At 37.7% G+C, this 15,566-nt stretch overlaps 1 protein-coding gene across 1 annotated transcript in view; it reads left to right on the plus strand.

The window, feature by feature from the left end:
* The window catches only part of RAB3IP (RAB3A interacting protein), a 50,736-nt gene extending 35,801 nt beyond the window's left edge, over positions 1-14,935 (plus strand). The window contains exons 5-11 of the mRNA XM_054580099.1: positions 428-505; positions 1,814-2,017; positions 4,431-4,559; positions 5,754-5,866; positions 9,324-9,423; positions 9,510-9,579; positions 14,358-14,935. Coding sequence (XP_054436074.1) covers positions 428-505; positions 1,814-2,017; positions 4,431-4,559; positions 5,754-5,866; positions 9,324-9,423; positions 9,510-9,579; positions 14,358-14,440 — 777 coding nt within the window. The 3' untranslated portion in view covers positions 14,441-14,935. The remainder of the gene's footprint in view (positions 1-427; positions 506-1,813; positions 2,018-4,430; positions 4,560-5,753; positions 5,867-9,323; positions 9,424-9,509; positions 9,580-14,357) is intronic.
* Positions 14,936-15,566: the final 631 nt, after the last annotated feature.

The following is a 15,566-nucleotide window of genomic DNA, read 5'->3' on the forward strand; positions in this document are numbered from 1 at the left end:
GATATTTTAATATTTTTACTTGTCTCTTCTATATGTCTTTGCTGTGACTAAGATGAGTGTGTTGATAAGTATATATAATATACATATATACATGTATATAGTGATCAAATTATAAAAACTTAATTGCATAGAAATTGGGTTTAACATGCACATCATGTATTTTCTTTCATCGCAGCCACAGTCCTTTATTCAGCTGTGGGTTGAATGATTGCACTGCCTCAGTGGTGATAGGTACTAGAAAAGGTACCTAGTCCTAATTTCTAACAGTTTGTCTATCTGCTGACAACCACTATTTCAGCAGATGTTGAATACTTATTTTCATGTTAAACTTTGGTGGTATATCTTTGCTTTAGTCACTTATTAAGAGATTTTTTAAAATAAGTGCTAAATACTTTGTTTCCAAAATTTGAGATCTTAACTTTTTCAGGAAGCTCATAAGATGGTGCGAGAAGCAAATGTCAAGCAGGCAACAGCAGAAAAACAGTTGAAAGAAGCACAAGGAAAAGTAAGTTTTTACTGTTTTTAATTGTATAAAAAGTAAAGAAATTAGTGATTACTGTATATATTGTTTTTAACCGCAACGCTGTTTTATTAGGGATTAGATTAAGGCTAAATCTCTAAGAATGAGGGAGTCAATTAGGGGGCATAAAGCCCATGAAAACTCCCAGATTTCATAGTGAACCACCTGCGCAGGTTCTTCGGCGGGATCGCTGCCTTGTTCCAGGTGCAGATTATTCTAAGGATGCTGCTTCAGCCCCTTGGGCGGGGGGGAGGGGTAGTCTCCCTGACCCAAGACATGAATAGCACGAAGGCTACAAAGCTGAAGAGGTGCTTACACATGAGATTCCAAGAAACAGGTGTGGGGGACGTGTCCACATGGTTCCTAATATACACATCTAGGTCCCAGTGAATTGGTCCACTCCCGTTCAGTCTGAGGCCTGGGTGATCCCGGTCACCCCGTGGGTTCCTCTGGTGCTGTGAGTGGTCACAGAGCTGGGTCGTCGCCATAGCCCGTGCCATCATCCGGGTCCTGCTCGTCGTCTTCCATCCGCATATGACACTTCTTGGCAGCCGCAGCTCATTCTTCTGGGGCTCGGGATAGGGCCCCGGGATCGTGCCCTGGCGTAGTGCGAGGCTGCCCGTGCACTCAGCGGCCCCGCAGGCCGGGCTGCCCTTCGCAGCCATTGGACTCCCCGACCCCCTGCCGTGGCTGCCACCAGATTGACCTTCCTCCTGTTGCTTAGTGATTAATGACTTAAAGATACCATAACAGTGGATTTTGTTCTGATTATAAATGTAGTGCTTTTTAGAAGATTTGGAAACTATAAAGGAGAAAAAAGCTACTAGGTAGATAATATCGAATATTTGATGTCCATTTATATTAGAACCAATTGATTCAAAGCTTGTGAATCACATGTATTATCAAAAGGATTATATAATCATTTTAAAGTTAATATTTATTCTCTTAATGCACTGAAAAAAGCTACTGAAATGTTGTTAGAGTTTACTGTTTTAGGAATGAACTACATCTAACGATAAGCTATTTTATTTTGGAGGTTTTTAAAATTCAAATAAATGTTAGACATTATGATAATTTTAAAATTTCACTAGACATTGTGAATAGCAGCTGAACCTACCATGTGGAAACGTCAGAAAACTCAATTTTACTGTCCTTTTATTACTCCATGGAAAATACAAATCAAAATTTTATTTTATCTTTGAAAGGGACGTGTTTTGACAAAATTGCTCACCTTTAGCTGCATCTGTCATTCCATGTATTTAGTATATGTGACTATGTTGATTGCTTCTCAAGATTGATGTACTTCAGGCTGAAGTAGCTGCATTGAAGACACTTGTATTGTCCAGCTCGCCAACATCACCTACGCAAGAGCCTCTGCCAGGAGGAAAGGCCCCTTTTAAAAAGGGACATACAAGAAATAAAAGTACAAGCAGTGCTATGAGTGGCAGTCATCAGGAGCTCAATGTGATACAGCCAATTGTAAAAGACTGCAAAGAGGTAACTCCTCAAGGACTGTCCCCTCTGACTCTGTTGATGCTTATTTATTCTCATCACTGAGGTGTCAGTTATGATTTTTGCCAGCAAATTTTTAGCAATATTAAGATGGGGGAGGCTTAATCTAGAGCTGGCTGCTTTCAGGGATTCTTCAGTTCCATTCTCTACCTGACTGACCTTGGAGTATCTGCTGGAAACTTGGTAAGTTTCTTAATCTCGATATTTCATTTAGGGAGCTAACTGTCATGTATTTGCATAAAGGAGAGCGGGTGGGTTTACTGATCTGGCTAGTTAAGATTTATTGCTAGGGTGCTCTGACAAAATATCCATGTAAGAAATGTGTGAAAATAAGGTGACTTCTTAAAGAACAGTGTGTTGCTTTTACTTAAATCCTGGGAGAAGTAGAGTTAAAGGAGTCAGAGTAAGAGGAGTCCTAGAGCTGATTCAGATAATTAAGCAACAAGAAAATAGAACTAATGGAAGGCTTATAATTTTAAAAAATATGATAACTGAGATAATGTGGAACTATTTTGAGCAGTTTTGAGTAAAAATTGTATAATTGTGAAGTATTTTTTACTTAGTCATTACAGGTGAAGAGAATGCATTTCTGAGGGGATTAATCAATAATTTATGGAGCAGTCCCCGCCCCCCGCTGTTTTTTCTTAAAAGCTATATTTTACATTGTCGAATCAAGCCCATTAATCTTTTAAGAGGCCATGTGAGCTCATTCAGTTAAATTTTTACATGGAGGCCAAGACTTAAGTAAACTAAATAACTGAGGTCATTACTATTTTAATTGAATTGCACTTTGTTTAGTTATTATTAAAGATACTGTTAGAAATTCAACACTTGGTCAGATCTGACTGTGACAAAATATAAAATTCACATTAGTTCTGTTAAATATTTAGGAAACTTTTTTTAGTCATAATTTTAATTTCTTTGAATTTAGCATTTTTAATGGCTTTGTATGACTTGTATTTTTGCTATGGTTTCTCAGTGTGTATAATTATGTACCTTTTTTCCTACTATTTCCAATAACAAAATCTAAATGTTTTCTCATGGAACATTTTAAAGTTAAAGTTTCATTTTTAGTTAATGAAATCCCTTAAAATATGAATAGACAGCATATAACTTTTAATACTCTTTTGCTTTCCAGCTGTATACTGTATTCTGTTTTGTGAAAAAAGTGTTAAAAAGTTTTATTAGACAAAGGAAAGACATAAATTTGACCTGTGTAAGTCTTAATAAAAGATACAACAGTCTAAAAGAAAAGAGATCATATTCATGTTTCTGTAGAAAATGTGGTGCAGACATTCAGTCATGACATTTGCAACATTTAAAATGTGTGAGTGCACGCACACCCACATGCATTATGCAAGGCTTTGAGATCAAGTCACTTAGATGTGAATTGGAACTTTCAGTAGTTTCTTGCTCTGTAGCCTTGGACAACTTACTTTATCTCTCTCAGCAAGCCTGTAGGAAAGGTTAGGCGCACTCAGCCTTTTGTTCCTTTCGTGTAGACCACCCGCGCACCTGATGAGGCTTTCTCAGAGGCCATAGCTGTTGTTAGTGCCTCAGTCAGAGCGAACCCAGGGCTTCTGAGTAACAGCACCTTGGAACTGCAGGAGGGTGAGGGCCGTTACCCTGTGGGGGTGACTGGGCCTCGGTACAGCTTTGGATGTTGACAGGTGGTATTGAGCTCAGCTAGGGAATCTGTAGGGAAGGGTACTTAGGGAAAACTAGTTAAAAGGGAAAGAGGGACAGCTGGAAGAATGAATAGGAAGGCTGATGCCAACCTGGATTATTGTTGATAATTCAGTTGGTGGTTATGGATGTTCATATGCCAAAAAAATCTAAATTAGTGTCATATTTTAAGATAAGCAATTTAGGAGGCTTATATGTGTACTTCTTTTAAGTCTTGCTGCTTATACAAGAAACATTTTGGAAATTCCTTTGGAAATGCCTTCAGGTAGTGGTAGAACAATTAGTATCATTTTTAGCTCCAGACTTTTGGTTTTACAATTTAGTCAATGTCAGTTTATTCAAACACTTTATTTAATTAACGTGGGTCCAAATTAGTTTTTGACTATTTTCAGTAAAGACTTGTCATTATTTTTTTATATTCAGAACAGTATGCACATGTGTCTGAAGAGGAACTCCACGTTAATTTTTAGGAGGGATAATAGTTGCATCATTTAATACCGTAGTGCATACATTGAGAAGGGCCAATAAGTCAGTCATCAGGAGTTTGAATTTTTTAAAAAGAAAAATTGCCACCAAGTATTACAACTAATCAAGAATGGTTCAATTTATTATTTTAAATGAAGAGTATTTCTTTTTCAGTAATGTTTATAAAGTAATTTTATATTTGTACTTTTTAAAAAGTTATTTTTGTTTGTTTGTTTTGGTTTGTCAGGCTGACTTATCTCTGTATAATGAATTCAGATCTTGGAAGGATGAGCCCACAATGGACAGAACATGTCCTTTCTTAGACAAAATCTATCAGGAAGACATATTTCCATGTTTAACATTCTCAAAAAGTGAGGTAATTAAAATTTTTTTTAATAGGAATACATTAGAGTCGCTCCTATACCTTTCACTAAATCATGTTATATATTTTAATGTTTCTTACATAAATAAGTTATTATAAAATGTCATATTTACCATTTTTCCTGTTCCATATTAGGACTATAATTTCTTGGCATTCAGGTACTGTGCACCTTTTCTACTTGAGCAGAGAATCATTCACACAGAAGTGTGTATTGCACTGCAGTGAAGTATTCAGTATGTGTTGGGGGTTGGCTTTATTCTTGATTCTCAGACCAGGGCACAGCATAAGGGAAGTTCTACAGTCTAAGGTGTTTGTTGGATTTCTCTGTATGTAATAAAAAATTATATTTAGTTTCCTCATTTTTAAAATGGGGGGGGGGATGTCTTTCTTGCCTATGACATAGGATTGTTAAATGAGGTGAATTAAGTAGATAAATAAAAAGATCATGATTTTAATTTGCTCTTACAGGTGGAAGGTTTGTCTATAAATATCCTGTCAACCGGTGTTTAAGATAGTTAATCCTAAAAGTCTATTAAGTCTTTAGAGGATTTAATGGTAACATTACTTGTAAGGAGAAGTTAAGATGAGCAATAAAACACTTGTTATTCATTGTAGCTCTCTCTGTGCCTGGTTTTAGGTAGGCTATTCAGTATTAGTAACTTAGCCTGACTGAAGTAGTTTGCCTGTATCATCTTTTCTTTAGCAGTTGTTACCATCTCCATCTGGGCACTTAATATTCAATAATTTTGTTAATTATTTTGTAGACATAAATGCAAGTTGAAAAAATATATAGCTATAATTAGTATAGATTGTTGTTATGAATGACCAGTATTAAATATATTGCATATATTTAACAAAATAAGGCATTGAGATACTCATTTTGAAGTTGCACTAACAGTGTATGTTAGTGATGGGTAAGGTTGAACAGAGATTGAAATTAATGCCTTTAATCTTCTTCTAGATAATGAGAAAAATTGTTTAGCTGTAACTGAATTGCATTTCATAGCAATGTTTGAATCATAAAAGAATTCAAATCAAGATTACATGGTTTCCTTTTTTTCCATTGGCTATGGCCAAGCTAGTGGGATTTTGGGAAAGGATTTTTAAAAGTCAGATTACTGTAGAATACAAATTTGGTATTTTTCTGCCAGCACAGTGTCTAATACTTTTTGTTTGTTTGTTTTTAAGTTGGCTTCAGCTGTTTTGGAGGCTGTGGAAAACAATACTCTAAGTATTGAGCCAGTGGGATTACAGCCTATTCGATTCGTGAAAGCTTCTGCAGTCGAATGTGGAGGACCAAAGTATGTTTTCAAAGCCATGTCTTGTGGAAGATACTGAGTTTTAAAATTTTCATGTGTTGTAATTATTTAATTTTTCCAGTTTTAAATGTGGTTAAATTTCTTGTCAGTTTTCTGTTTAGAGTCTGGGCAGCTCAAGCACAAATCTGCAGACAGTGTGGGATATAGCATTTCAAATCAGAGTCAACGGAGAGCGCTTTTTAATTAGGGATCCAGGTAGAACAGATATTAGAAACTCTTTCTTTGAACCACGTATTATGACCCATTAGTTGATGATGAATTCCCTTTACTGGGTCATAAGCAGAATATTTGTTTGGTACACATATATGTGTAACTGTGTGTCCTTGGTTTTTGTATAAAGTATTTATTCCCAAGGATAACCAGCAAAATTAGTTGGGAATACAGTGATTTAGACCAAGTCTTATCAGACATGAAAACAGGTACCAAGAAGACTTGGGTAATAAAAGACTTACTTAATTAGCCTTCTCCTTTCATACTGTCATAATAAAGGATTCTCACTTTGGGAAATAATCGGTTCTTTCTTTGCCTGTGAGAGATGCTTGGCAATTATAAATCTTTAGAGGTGAGACTCCACATTTGATAGCAGGACAGATTCTTTTCAGTTCATACCTAGGAGGAAGAAAGCCTGAAATTAACAGTACCTAAAACCTTTGGCACAGCTGGTTAACCAGTAAGTGAACAGGAAAGATTTTGAGGAAGCTGCCTAGTTAGTGGTTTAGAACTTAATTGACGGAGGGGACTGGAAGGCCCAAGAGAGCTCACAGAAGGCAGTAAGTGACTCTTGTCTGAGTCATTTTGAGAACAGAAGAGGAAACAGCTGATTGAGATTCACTATAGGTCTGTGTTAGAAAGCCTGCTGTGGGAGTTGTCTGATTTTTCCTTTCCTGCTAATGCAAATTATGTTCTCAGTAGGATCAGATAGTGTTGGTATTTGGGTAATCATTTGTGGAGGGACTTGGTCATGCCTTTGCTCTGTGGCCACATAACCCACCTAGAGTCGTGTCCTGCCCTGCACTCCAGCTCAGGAACACCTGTAGCACAGTGTCCTCTGAAGCTGGGGAAGGTGTTTACATTCTTAAATTCTACTCCACAAACCTCCAAGTATTTTCATCCTGATCATTAGTGCTGGCAGTTTTCATGCTTTTAAGGTTTGTGTTATAGCATATTTTAAATATAGCATATAGTAGTTTTTAATTGTAAAATGTTAAATTTGTACTTGTATAATATATCACATATACATGTGCAAATATATGACAAATGTGGGGATCAGTTAAAAGTGGATTTATGTAGTATCTTAGTCAAGTAATTATATAGATTAGGGCCAGGGAACAGTTGACATAGTTCAAGGATGTTGTGCTTGTGGGAATCGGGCCAGAAACCCATTTTTTGTTTTAAGTGCATATTGTGTGGAAAATACACTTTAAGATGCTATCGTCCTCTTTCCCGAAATGTGAAGCACGGCGCTGGCCCGGGTTGTCGTGGACCAGGTTGCGAAGATAGCCTCTACGGAGTGGCCGAGCGCTGCGGGAGTTTTGAGGAAGATAGTCCAGTGGCGGTGATCAGGGACTGTTTTCGGAGGGAGGGAGATTTGATCCAGGGTTTTGAAGGCTGGGGAGAATTTGGATAGAAAAAGAGTACATATGATTGAAAGCCTAGAAACAAGGAAACAATGTGTTCAGAGAGGGGCAAGTGTATGGAGAGGAAAGATGTGACAAATCAAAAGAAAATGTAGGAGACCATTAGATTTGGATGGAGGGATGGTCATAGACAAGTTAAAGATGACTCTTGAGATGTGGCATTTTGGAAATTAATAGGAAGGACTCTGCTTTTGGAAAGATGGTAGGTCTGGATTTAACCATTTCGACATCCCAGGTGAAAATGGCAAGGAAGGGTTTGAAACCTTGGGACTAGAGCTGCTAACAGACTCCGAGGAGTGTAGAATGGCAACAGAACATGGGAGTTGGAGGTCAGAAGACTTAGCATTGAATCCCAGCTCAAATGAAATACGTTGGCTGTGACAGTTTTCAGAAGGCTTTAAAAATGAGACAACTTGAACACTTTTTATTATTTAAAAAATTGATATTTAAAATCACTTTAGCAGATCCTTTCAAAATGAGACAAAATAGTAGACAAACAGGTGTAATCTTGTTTCCAGAAGGAGAGTGTATAAATTGATTTTTATCAGTTTGATGGTACTTTTTTTCTCTTGTGTAAATTATACTTTTGGAAGTTCCAAAGACTTACAACACTTGTTCTCTAAATTTCTTGATCTTCTATCTTTCCTGAGTTAGTAGTTTAGTATGTTTCAAAAATATTGTTACAGATCATTAAAGGAATTTGTTAATAAAGGAACAGTGAGGCAAAATTTCTTTGAAAAGACAAAAATTATTTTGTGACTGGGATGGCCATCTTCAAAATTATCCTGTGTTAAATACACATTTTCCATGTGTTTTCTTAATATAGAGGCACATTTGTGTCATATTTCTTATAAGTATAGTGGAAATTTAATGTTCATTTAATTTTTTACTATTTAATTTGTAATGTCATATTAAACGCTATTGGCCACTTGATTTTACTTGGAGCTACACTAATTTGCATTGATAGGGAGTGGGAGTTGTATTCAACCAAACTCTTAACTTACTAGAGTGACGGCTGGGCTGCTGCCGGTCCGCCTGATAGACAAGTCAGCTTCATCCTGAGCAGTAGAGTGAGTGACAGGTGGTCTGTCTCTTAACCAACATCCAGGAACGGGCTTGGTGCCAGGCATTTAAATATGACTACAATTTAGTCCCTACCCTCAAGAGGCGTGTAGCCTAATTCCAACCAGAAGGCCCTTGTACCAAATTTTAGATTTTAAAGTATGTAAATAGAAAGGATGGTATGTCTAAACGTAGTGTACCTTTATATAATTGTTAAGACTCAGTATTTTTGTAAGGTGGCTTATTCCTTTGTATTTCTTAGGCCTAGGTACCATATTAAATGCGTGTAAACCAACAAAAATACACCAAAAAGTACCTTATCTGGAAGCTACTATCTTGAAAGCAATTAGTAACATATTTTGAGACCTGAATAATCCTCATGAGGTTTTCTCCAACTCAGGAAGAAGTTGGAAGTCCTGATGGAAAGCTAAGAGCTTCCCTGTGTCAGATGACTCTTTGGTAAATTTGCTCCCGGATAGGACATATATTTAAAACATTTCGTTTCTGTTTCTAGAACCATGGTTAAGGTTATGCTGTTAAGCTTACATTAGAATGTTAACCTCAAAAGGGGAGGGACTCTTGTCTTTTTTTTTTTTTTTTATCATGGTAGCCCGGCATCTAAAACAGAGCCTGGTACAGAGCAGGGTCTCAAATATTTATTAGTTGTCTTCAGCTTGTACAGAAGGTAGGGGCAAAATGCCTTTAATTTCAAAAAACTGAAATGTATCATTATTTTACAGAAAATGTGCTCTTACTGGCCAGAGTAAGTCCTGTAAACACAGAATTAAATTAGGAGACTCAAGCAACTATTATTATATTTCTCCTTTTTGTAGATACAGGGTAAGTAACTTAATCATGAATTTTAATAAAGTTTACTGTTATATAAGACATTTAATTATTTATAACATTTTTTTCTTTTGGCTTAGATCACTTCTGTGTGTAACTTTTTTACATACATTCGCTATATTCAGCAGGGACTTGTGAAACAGCAGGACGGTGAGTGTTCTTAATTCCTTGTAAAACATCTGCGTAAAATCCAGTAAATAGTATAGGTCATAGTAGTAATGCTTAAGAAAACTTTATTATTGGTATATTTTTATTGAGTCTCTTTTATAGTTCCAATAAAGTGTGTGGAGAATTTGGAAAGAAATGTCTCTTTAGACATTGTGTTTAATCCTTACACTTGCCTCATTTTACTCTGATTTTGAGTTTTAAGCAAAATCAGTTTTAACTCTTAAGACATGTGATAAACCAGATGATACGTGTGAGGTGAGTACAAAGCTCATTGAATTTACTCCTTAAGAGAGAAAAATGAGCACGCTCTAGACACGGTCAGAGGTATTGTAATTGGTGAAAACCACACGGAGCTAAAAATTCTTCTCTGTGTTTTCTGTTTTCACATGAGAATTAATAAAAGAGCCATGAGGGTAATTCTGAGTGGAGTAAAGATTACGGTGTTATAAAGCAGCAGACACACGCAGATGAGACATCCGGGAGAGCCAGCCTCATGCAAGTGGTTTCATAGCTGAGTGTCTGCAGCACGAGGCAGGAAAGCAGCTGCAGCCCGAGAGCGCCGAAGCCAGGCTTCGTGATGCGCATGACTCTCAGAACAGGAATAACAGATACTGGGCAGGGCAGGTCCCTGCCGGTTTTGTACTGGAAGTTGTGGGAAGTTTTCCTGTTTGTATGTTTTTTAGACACTGAAAATATTCTTTTTTTTTTCTTATACTTAAAAATAATAGAAGCCTTCTGTCTTTCAATTAGGAAACCAGTGAGTCTTAATTCTGTGGCATAGTCATGCCTGTAAAAACTTAGCTGAACATTTCTTAAGCTCTGGTATATTGAAAACAGTCATACTTATTTAGAATCCCATATAATTAGGTTTCAATGCCTAAAAGAATAAAGGTGAAATCTGTCTCTAATTAACGTTGAATTTCAAAAGCTGTGTAGCATAAAAGTAGTCTTTCTTTAAACTATACAATACTTTATATGACTTCAATAAAATTGAAGTCTTTTTGAATCCTGTTGGTGGATAATATGATTTAAGCTGGGGAACAGATGATTTATGTTATGTTAAATTGTCAAGCATATTTTTTCTCCTTATTAAAACGATGTTTTTGTAGGGAAGGGAGGCGGAAAGATAACTTACGTTCTGTAAATAGAAAGAATCATGAGTGATGGTGGTGTGTTGGTGAAAAAAGTCATTTCTTCTCTGGTTTCCACCACTCTTTCTCTTGACATTGTTAGATGTACATCATATAGTGTGGGTTTGTAGTAAATACATATTTTTAATGTGAAAATTTTTCATTGCCTGTGCATATGCCAAAAAGAATTTAGGGCAGCTAAATTCAAAGCAAGATTTCTCAGCCGTTGCACTATAACATTTTAAGCTGGATAATTCCTAGTTGTGGGGGGACTCTCTTTTACATTGTAGGATGTTTAACAGTTTCTCTGGGCTCTACTCACTGCTTGGTAGGAATGAAAAATGTATCCAGATGTTGCCAAGTGAACCCCTGGGGATAAAATCTGCCCTGGTTGAGAAGCACTGATCTAAATCAGTCTAACTGATCATATGTCAGATGAAGACATTTTATTATCTAAAATATAGAGCCATCTTTTTTGTGTAATATTTTTAAATTATATTTTATTGATTATGCTGTTACGGTTGTCCTGCCTTTCCCCCCCTTGCCTCCCTTCCCCCAGCGCCCCCGACTTCCTCAAGCAGTCACCCCACCATTGTTCATGTCCATGGGCCATGCATATACGTTTTTTGGCTACTCCATGTCCTATACTGTACTTTACATCCCAATGGCTATTCTGTAACTACCTATTTGTACGTCTTAACCCCCTCACCTCTCCACCCATTCCCCGACATCGCCCTCCCATCTGACAATATCAAATGGCCTCAGTCTCCATGATTCCATCTCTGCTTTTTCTCGTTTGCTTAGTTTGTTTTTTAGATTCAACTGTTGATAGATACGTATTTTTGCTATATTTTTGTTCCTAGTTTTGATCTTCTTCTTTTTCTTAAATAAGTCCCTTTAACATTTCATATAATAATGGCTTAGTGATGATGAACTCCTTTAGCTTTTATTTTCTGGGAAGCTCTTTATCTGCCCTTTGATTCTAAATGAGAGCTTTGCTGGGTAGAGCAATCTTGGCTGTAGGTCCCTGCTTTTCATGACTTTGAATATGTCTTGCCAGTCCCTTCTGTAAAGTTTCTTTTAAGAAATCAGCTGACAGTCTTATGGGAACTCCCCTGTAGGTAACTAATTTCTTTTCTCTTGCTGCTTTTAAGATTCTCTCTTTATCTTTAACCTTTGACATTTTAATTATGATGTGTCTTGGACTGGGCCTCTGTGCATCCATCTTGTTTGAGACTCTCTGTGCTTCCTAGACTTGCATGTCTATTTCATTCACTAAATTGGGGAAGTTTTCTTTCATTATTTTTTCAAACAGATATGCAATTTCGTGCTCTTTCTCTCTCCTTCTGGTGCCCCTATGATGTGAATGTTGGACCTCTTGATGTCACAAAGGCTGCTTACACTCTCTTCATTTTTCTGGATTCCATTTTCTTCTTGTTCTGATTGGTTGTATTTTTGTCCTTTATGTTCCAAATCATTGATTTGATTCTTGGCTTCATCCACTCTACTGTTGTTTCCCTGTAAATTGTTCTTTATTTCAGTTAGCATATCCTTCATTTCTGACTGGGTCTTTTTTATGCTGTTAAAGTCCTCTCTAAGTTCCTTGAGCATCCTTATAACCAGTTTTTTTGAATTCTGCATCTCATAGATTGCTTATCTCCATTTTGTTTAGCCTTTTTTCTTGAGTTTTTATCTGTTCTTTCATTTGGGCCATGTTTCTTTGTCTCCTTGTTCTGGCAGCCTCCCTGTGTTTGTTTCTATATATTAAGTAGAGCTTCTTTGACTCCCTGTCTTGGTCGTGTGGCCTAATGTAGTAGGTGTCCTGTAGGGTCCAGTGGCAGAGCCTCCCCTATCACCCAAGCTGAGTACTCAAGGTGCCCCCTTCATGTGGGCTGAGTACACCCTCCTCATGTAGTTGAGCCTTGGTTGCTGTTGGCCGATCAATGGGAGAAATTTACCCCAGTTGATCAGCTGCAAGGATTGGCTGTGACCAGTTACCATGGCCCTGTGCCCTCTGTGGAGGATCAGCTGTGCAGGGGCAGGGTGGTGGTGCTCCAACGTGGTCTGTCGCTGTCCACTGGGTGCGCAGGCTCTGGGGTTTCCCAGGTGGTGTAGGCCAAGGTCAGCCCCCAACTGTGTTTTGCCTGGAGCCTCTCTGCCTGAACTGTAAAGCAATCTGAGATGGCTGCTACTTGTGCTGGGCTTGGAGATTCCCAGGTGAAGCCACGCTGTCAATCTAGGCTGGCTGCTGCTAGTGCTGGGCCTGGGGCTCACTGAGGGCAGTTGTTGCTTGTTTGAGAGGATTTAGGAAGATTTGCAGCATGAGCCAAGACCAGCCATTCATATGGAAGAGCGGCTTGGGTGGGCCCATAAGTTGAGTTGGGGAGAGTCTCTGGGGAACCTCCAAGGCAGGTCAAACATTGTTAGCCAGGTTGATGGAGTCTCAGATATGGCACCAGCCTGCTGGCTCTGTGACTCTGTGGGAGGAAGGTTTAGAAAAGGGACCATGTCCTCTGCTTGCCTTGATGCCAGAGACATCAGTTTCTCCCAGTATGTCCCTGGTGCCTTTCAAGCTGCTACTCTGCTGCTGGAGCTCAGAAAGGAGTGAGTCTGAGTAGGTGAATATCTGTGGGTTCTTTAAGAAGAACTGCTTGGGGCCCCAGAAATTTCCTCCACAGACTCCATCCCTGCTGGTTTTTGCAGCCAGTAGTTGTGGAGTCTTATCTTCCTGGCACTGGCACCCTGGGTTGGGGGGCCTGGTGTGGGGCTGGGACTCCTGGATTCCAAAATACCCCTCCCAAGTTTTTATCCACCACACGTGGGTGTGGGACCAGCCTGTTCCGCTTCTCCACCTCTCCTACCAGTCAGACTGGATGTGGTTTCTTTAATTCCATAGTTGTCATACTTCCATTCAACTTGATTTCTGACAGTTCTGAGTGATGGTTGTTCTATATTTTAGCTGTAATTTTGATGTGGTTTTGTGAAGAGGTGCGCCATGTCTGCCTACACTACCATCTTGACCAGAAGTCTATAGAGCCATCTTTTTTCTACTCACAGGGGGGCTCACAAATGTAGAGAATGGATATGTACAGGTCATCCTCTACATTTATTTTTATTTCTAATTTGAGCTATATATAAAACTCCCTATGAGGCACAAAAAATGTTACTGAGTTCTCTGGACTGTCTCTTGTTTTCCTTTTCACTCTCTTGTTAGTATTAATGAAAAGTGAAATGTCCAAGATGTAGTAACTAGAGCAAGAAGATACAGAAGTTAGATAATAACTCTTGCATAATTGAGAATTGAGTGTAATTACTTATGAAGGCAACAGCTTTGCTATTTACTCAGGACACTGAAATGTCTACCTTCTGTTGGTCTAAAGTGATAGTTACTGGATGTATCTGATAAATAGTTGTGGCAAACTGGTGAATGCCGCTTATTGAAAACTTGGATGCTCACAAGTATATGAAAAAGTTTGTGTGAAATAGCAATAGAATGTCCAGGTGCATTAGGTTTGTCATTAGGAAATGTCAAATAGCTTTTCAGTTAATGTTAGATTTTCATTGAAACATATTAAAAATAATTAGGATGGTATTTTATGATTTATGTATCTCTCTTTTCTGTTCGTATAGTTGATCACATGTTTTGGGAAGTTATGCAGTTGAGAAAAGAGATGTCACTGGCAAAGCTGGGATATTTCAAAGAGGAGCTCTGATCCTCTGCCTGGGACCATGCACAATCTCCCTGCATACCTGGAAGATGGCTGAATATTTTTATGGTTACTTGATATTTATTTCCAAGGTCTGGGCCCAAGACTTTTCCCCTCTTTTGCAATTTACACCAAGAAGTACTGTGATTTCTTTTAAACTGACCTATGCTGTTTTTGCTTATTCTTTAGTTGAACACACTATAAAAAATTACAGGTGTACTAGTGATTGTAATTTATAGTTGCAAAAAAAAAAGGTAAATAAACAAATATTAGATCGAATGTGTTTTTGCTTTCTCTTCTAGCTCTGACATAGCACATGAGGTCAGCTGAATGTATTGAATTGGTTTTCAAACTGCACAGCAGCCTGTGGGAGGCAAGGAAGACGGCTGAGTGGACAGGGTCAGCTCTTTCTCTCCACTTGAAAAACTCTACTCTTGTCTGTTTTATATATTGGGATTAAAAAAAAGATTTAAAGAATTCTGCTGCTAAAAAGTTTGAAAGTGACCGTTTCAATCATTTCGTTCTTTGTAATTTAAAGAATCCCTTTATTATGGTGATTAATTATATAGAGGACAGTCACATTTTATCCCAGAAATGCATTCTTGAACATGTTGATGTAATATGCCCATACTTCATATATGTTGAGCACTGTAATAGGTATTGAAAGGATATAAAGATAAATAAGGAGTTTGATGTATGCTCAAGGAACTTTGAAGGAGTGTGGCTGAAAGAATGGTACATGCAAAATATACACAGACTCACTTGATCTGTAAGTTCCAATTTGTAAAACTGACATCATGTGGAAAAACTATTAATTAAAATTATTTATAAAAAGAAAGAGTTCCATGGTAGAAATATAGTAAGTATAGAAAAGCAAAAAGAAGAAATGACAACTCAATCTCTCCATCTAAATAAAGCTACTCTTAATATTTTTGAAGAATAGACTTTCAGCTTTCAGATACATAGTTTGAAAACTAAAAGCAGACTTTCTTACTTTAAAAATTTAAGTATTTTTCTATACATCTTAATCAGTCTGAGGTTCTGATTATAGGATAATATAATTTTTTTTTTATCACTTGAAGGCACGCTTACTGATTCTAGAAAGAGGGGGCAGGAGGGAGGGAGAGAAACA

Source organism: Pteronotus mesoamericanus, unplaced genomic scaffold (assembly GCF_021234165.1).
Source record: "Pteronotus mesoamericanus isolate MK-2021 breed Mesoamerican mustached bat unplaced genomic scaffold, CSHL_Meso_final contig_56, whole genome shotgun sequence".
Classification (NCBI taxonomy): Eukaryota; Metazoa; Chordata; class Mammalia; order Chiroptera; family Mormoopidae; genus Pteronotus; species Pteronotus mesoamericanus.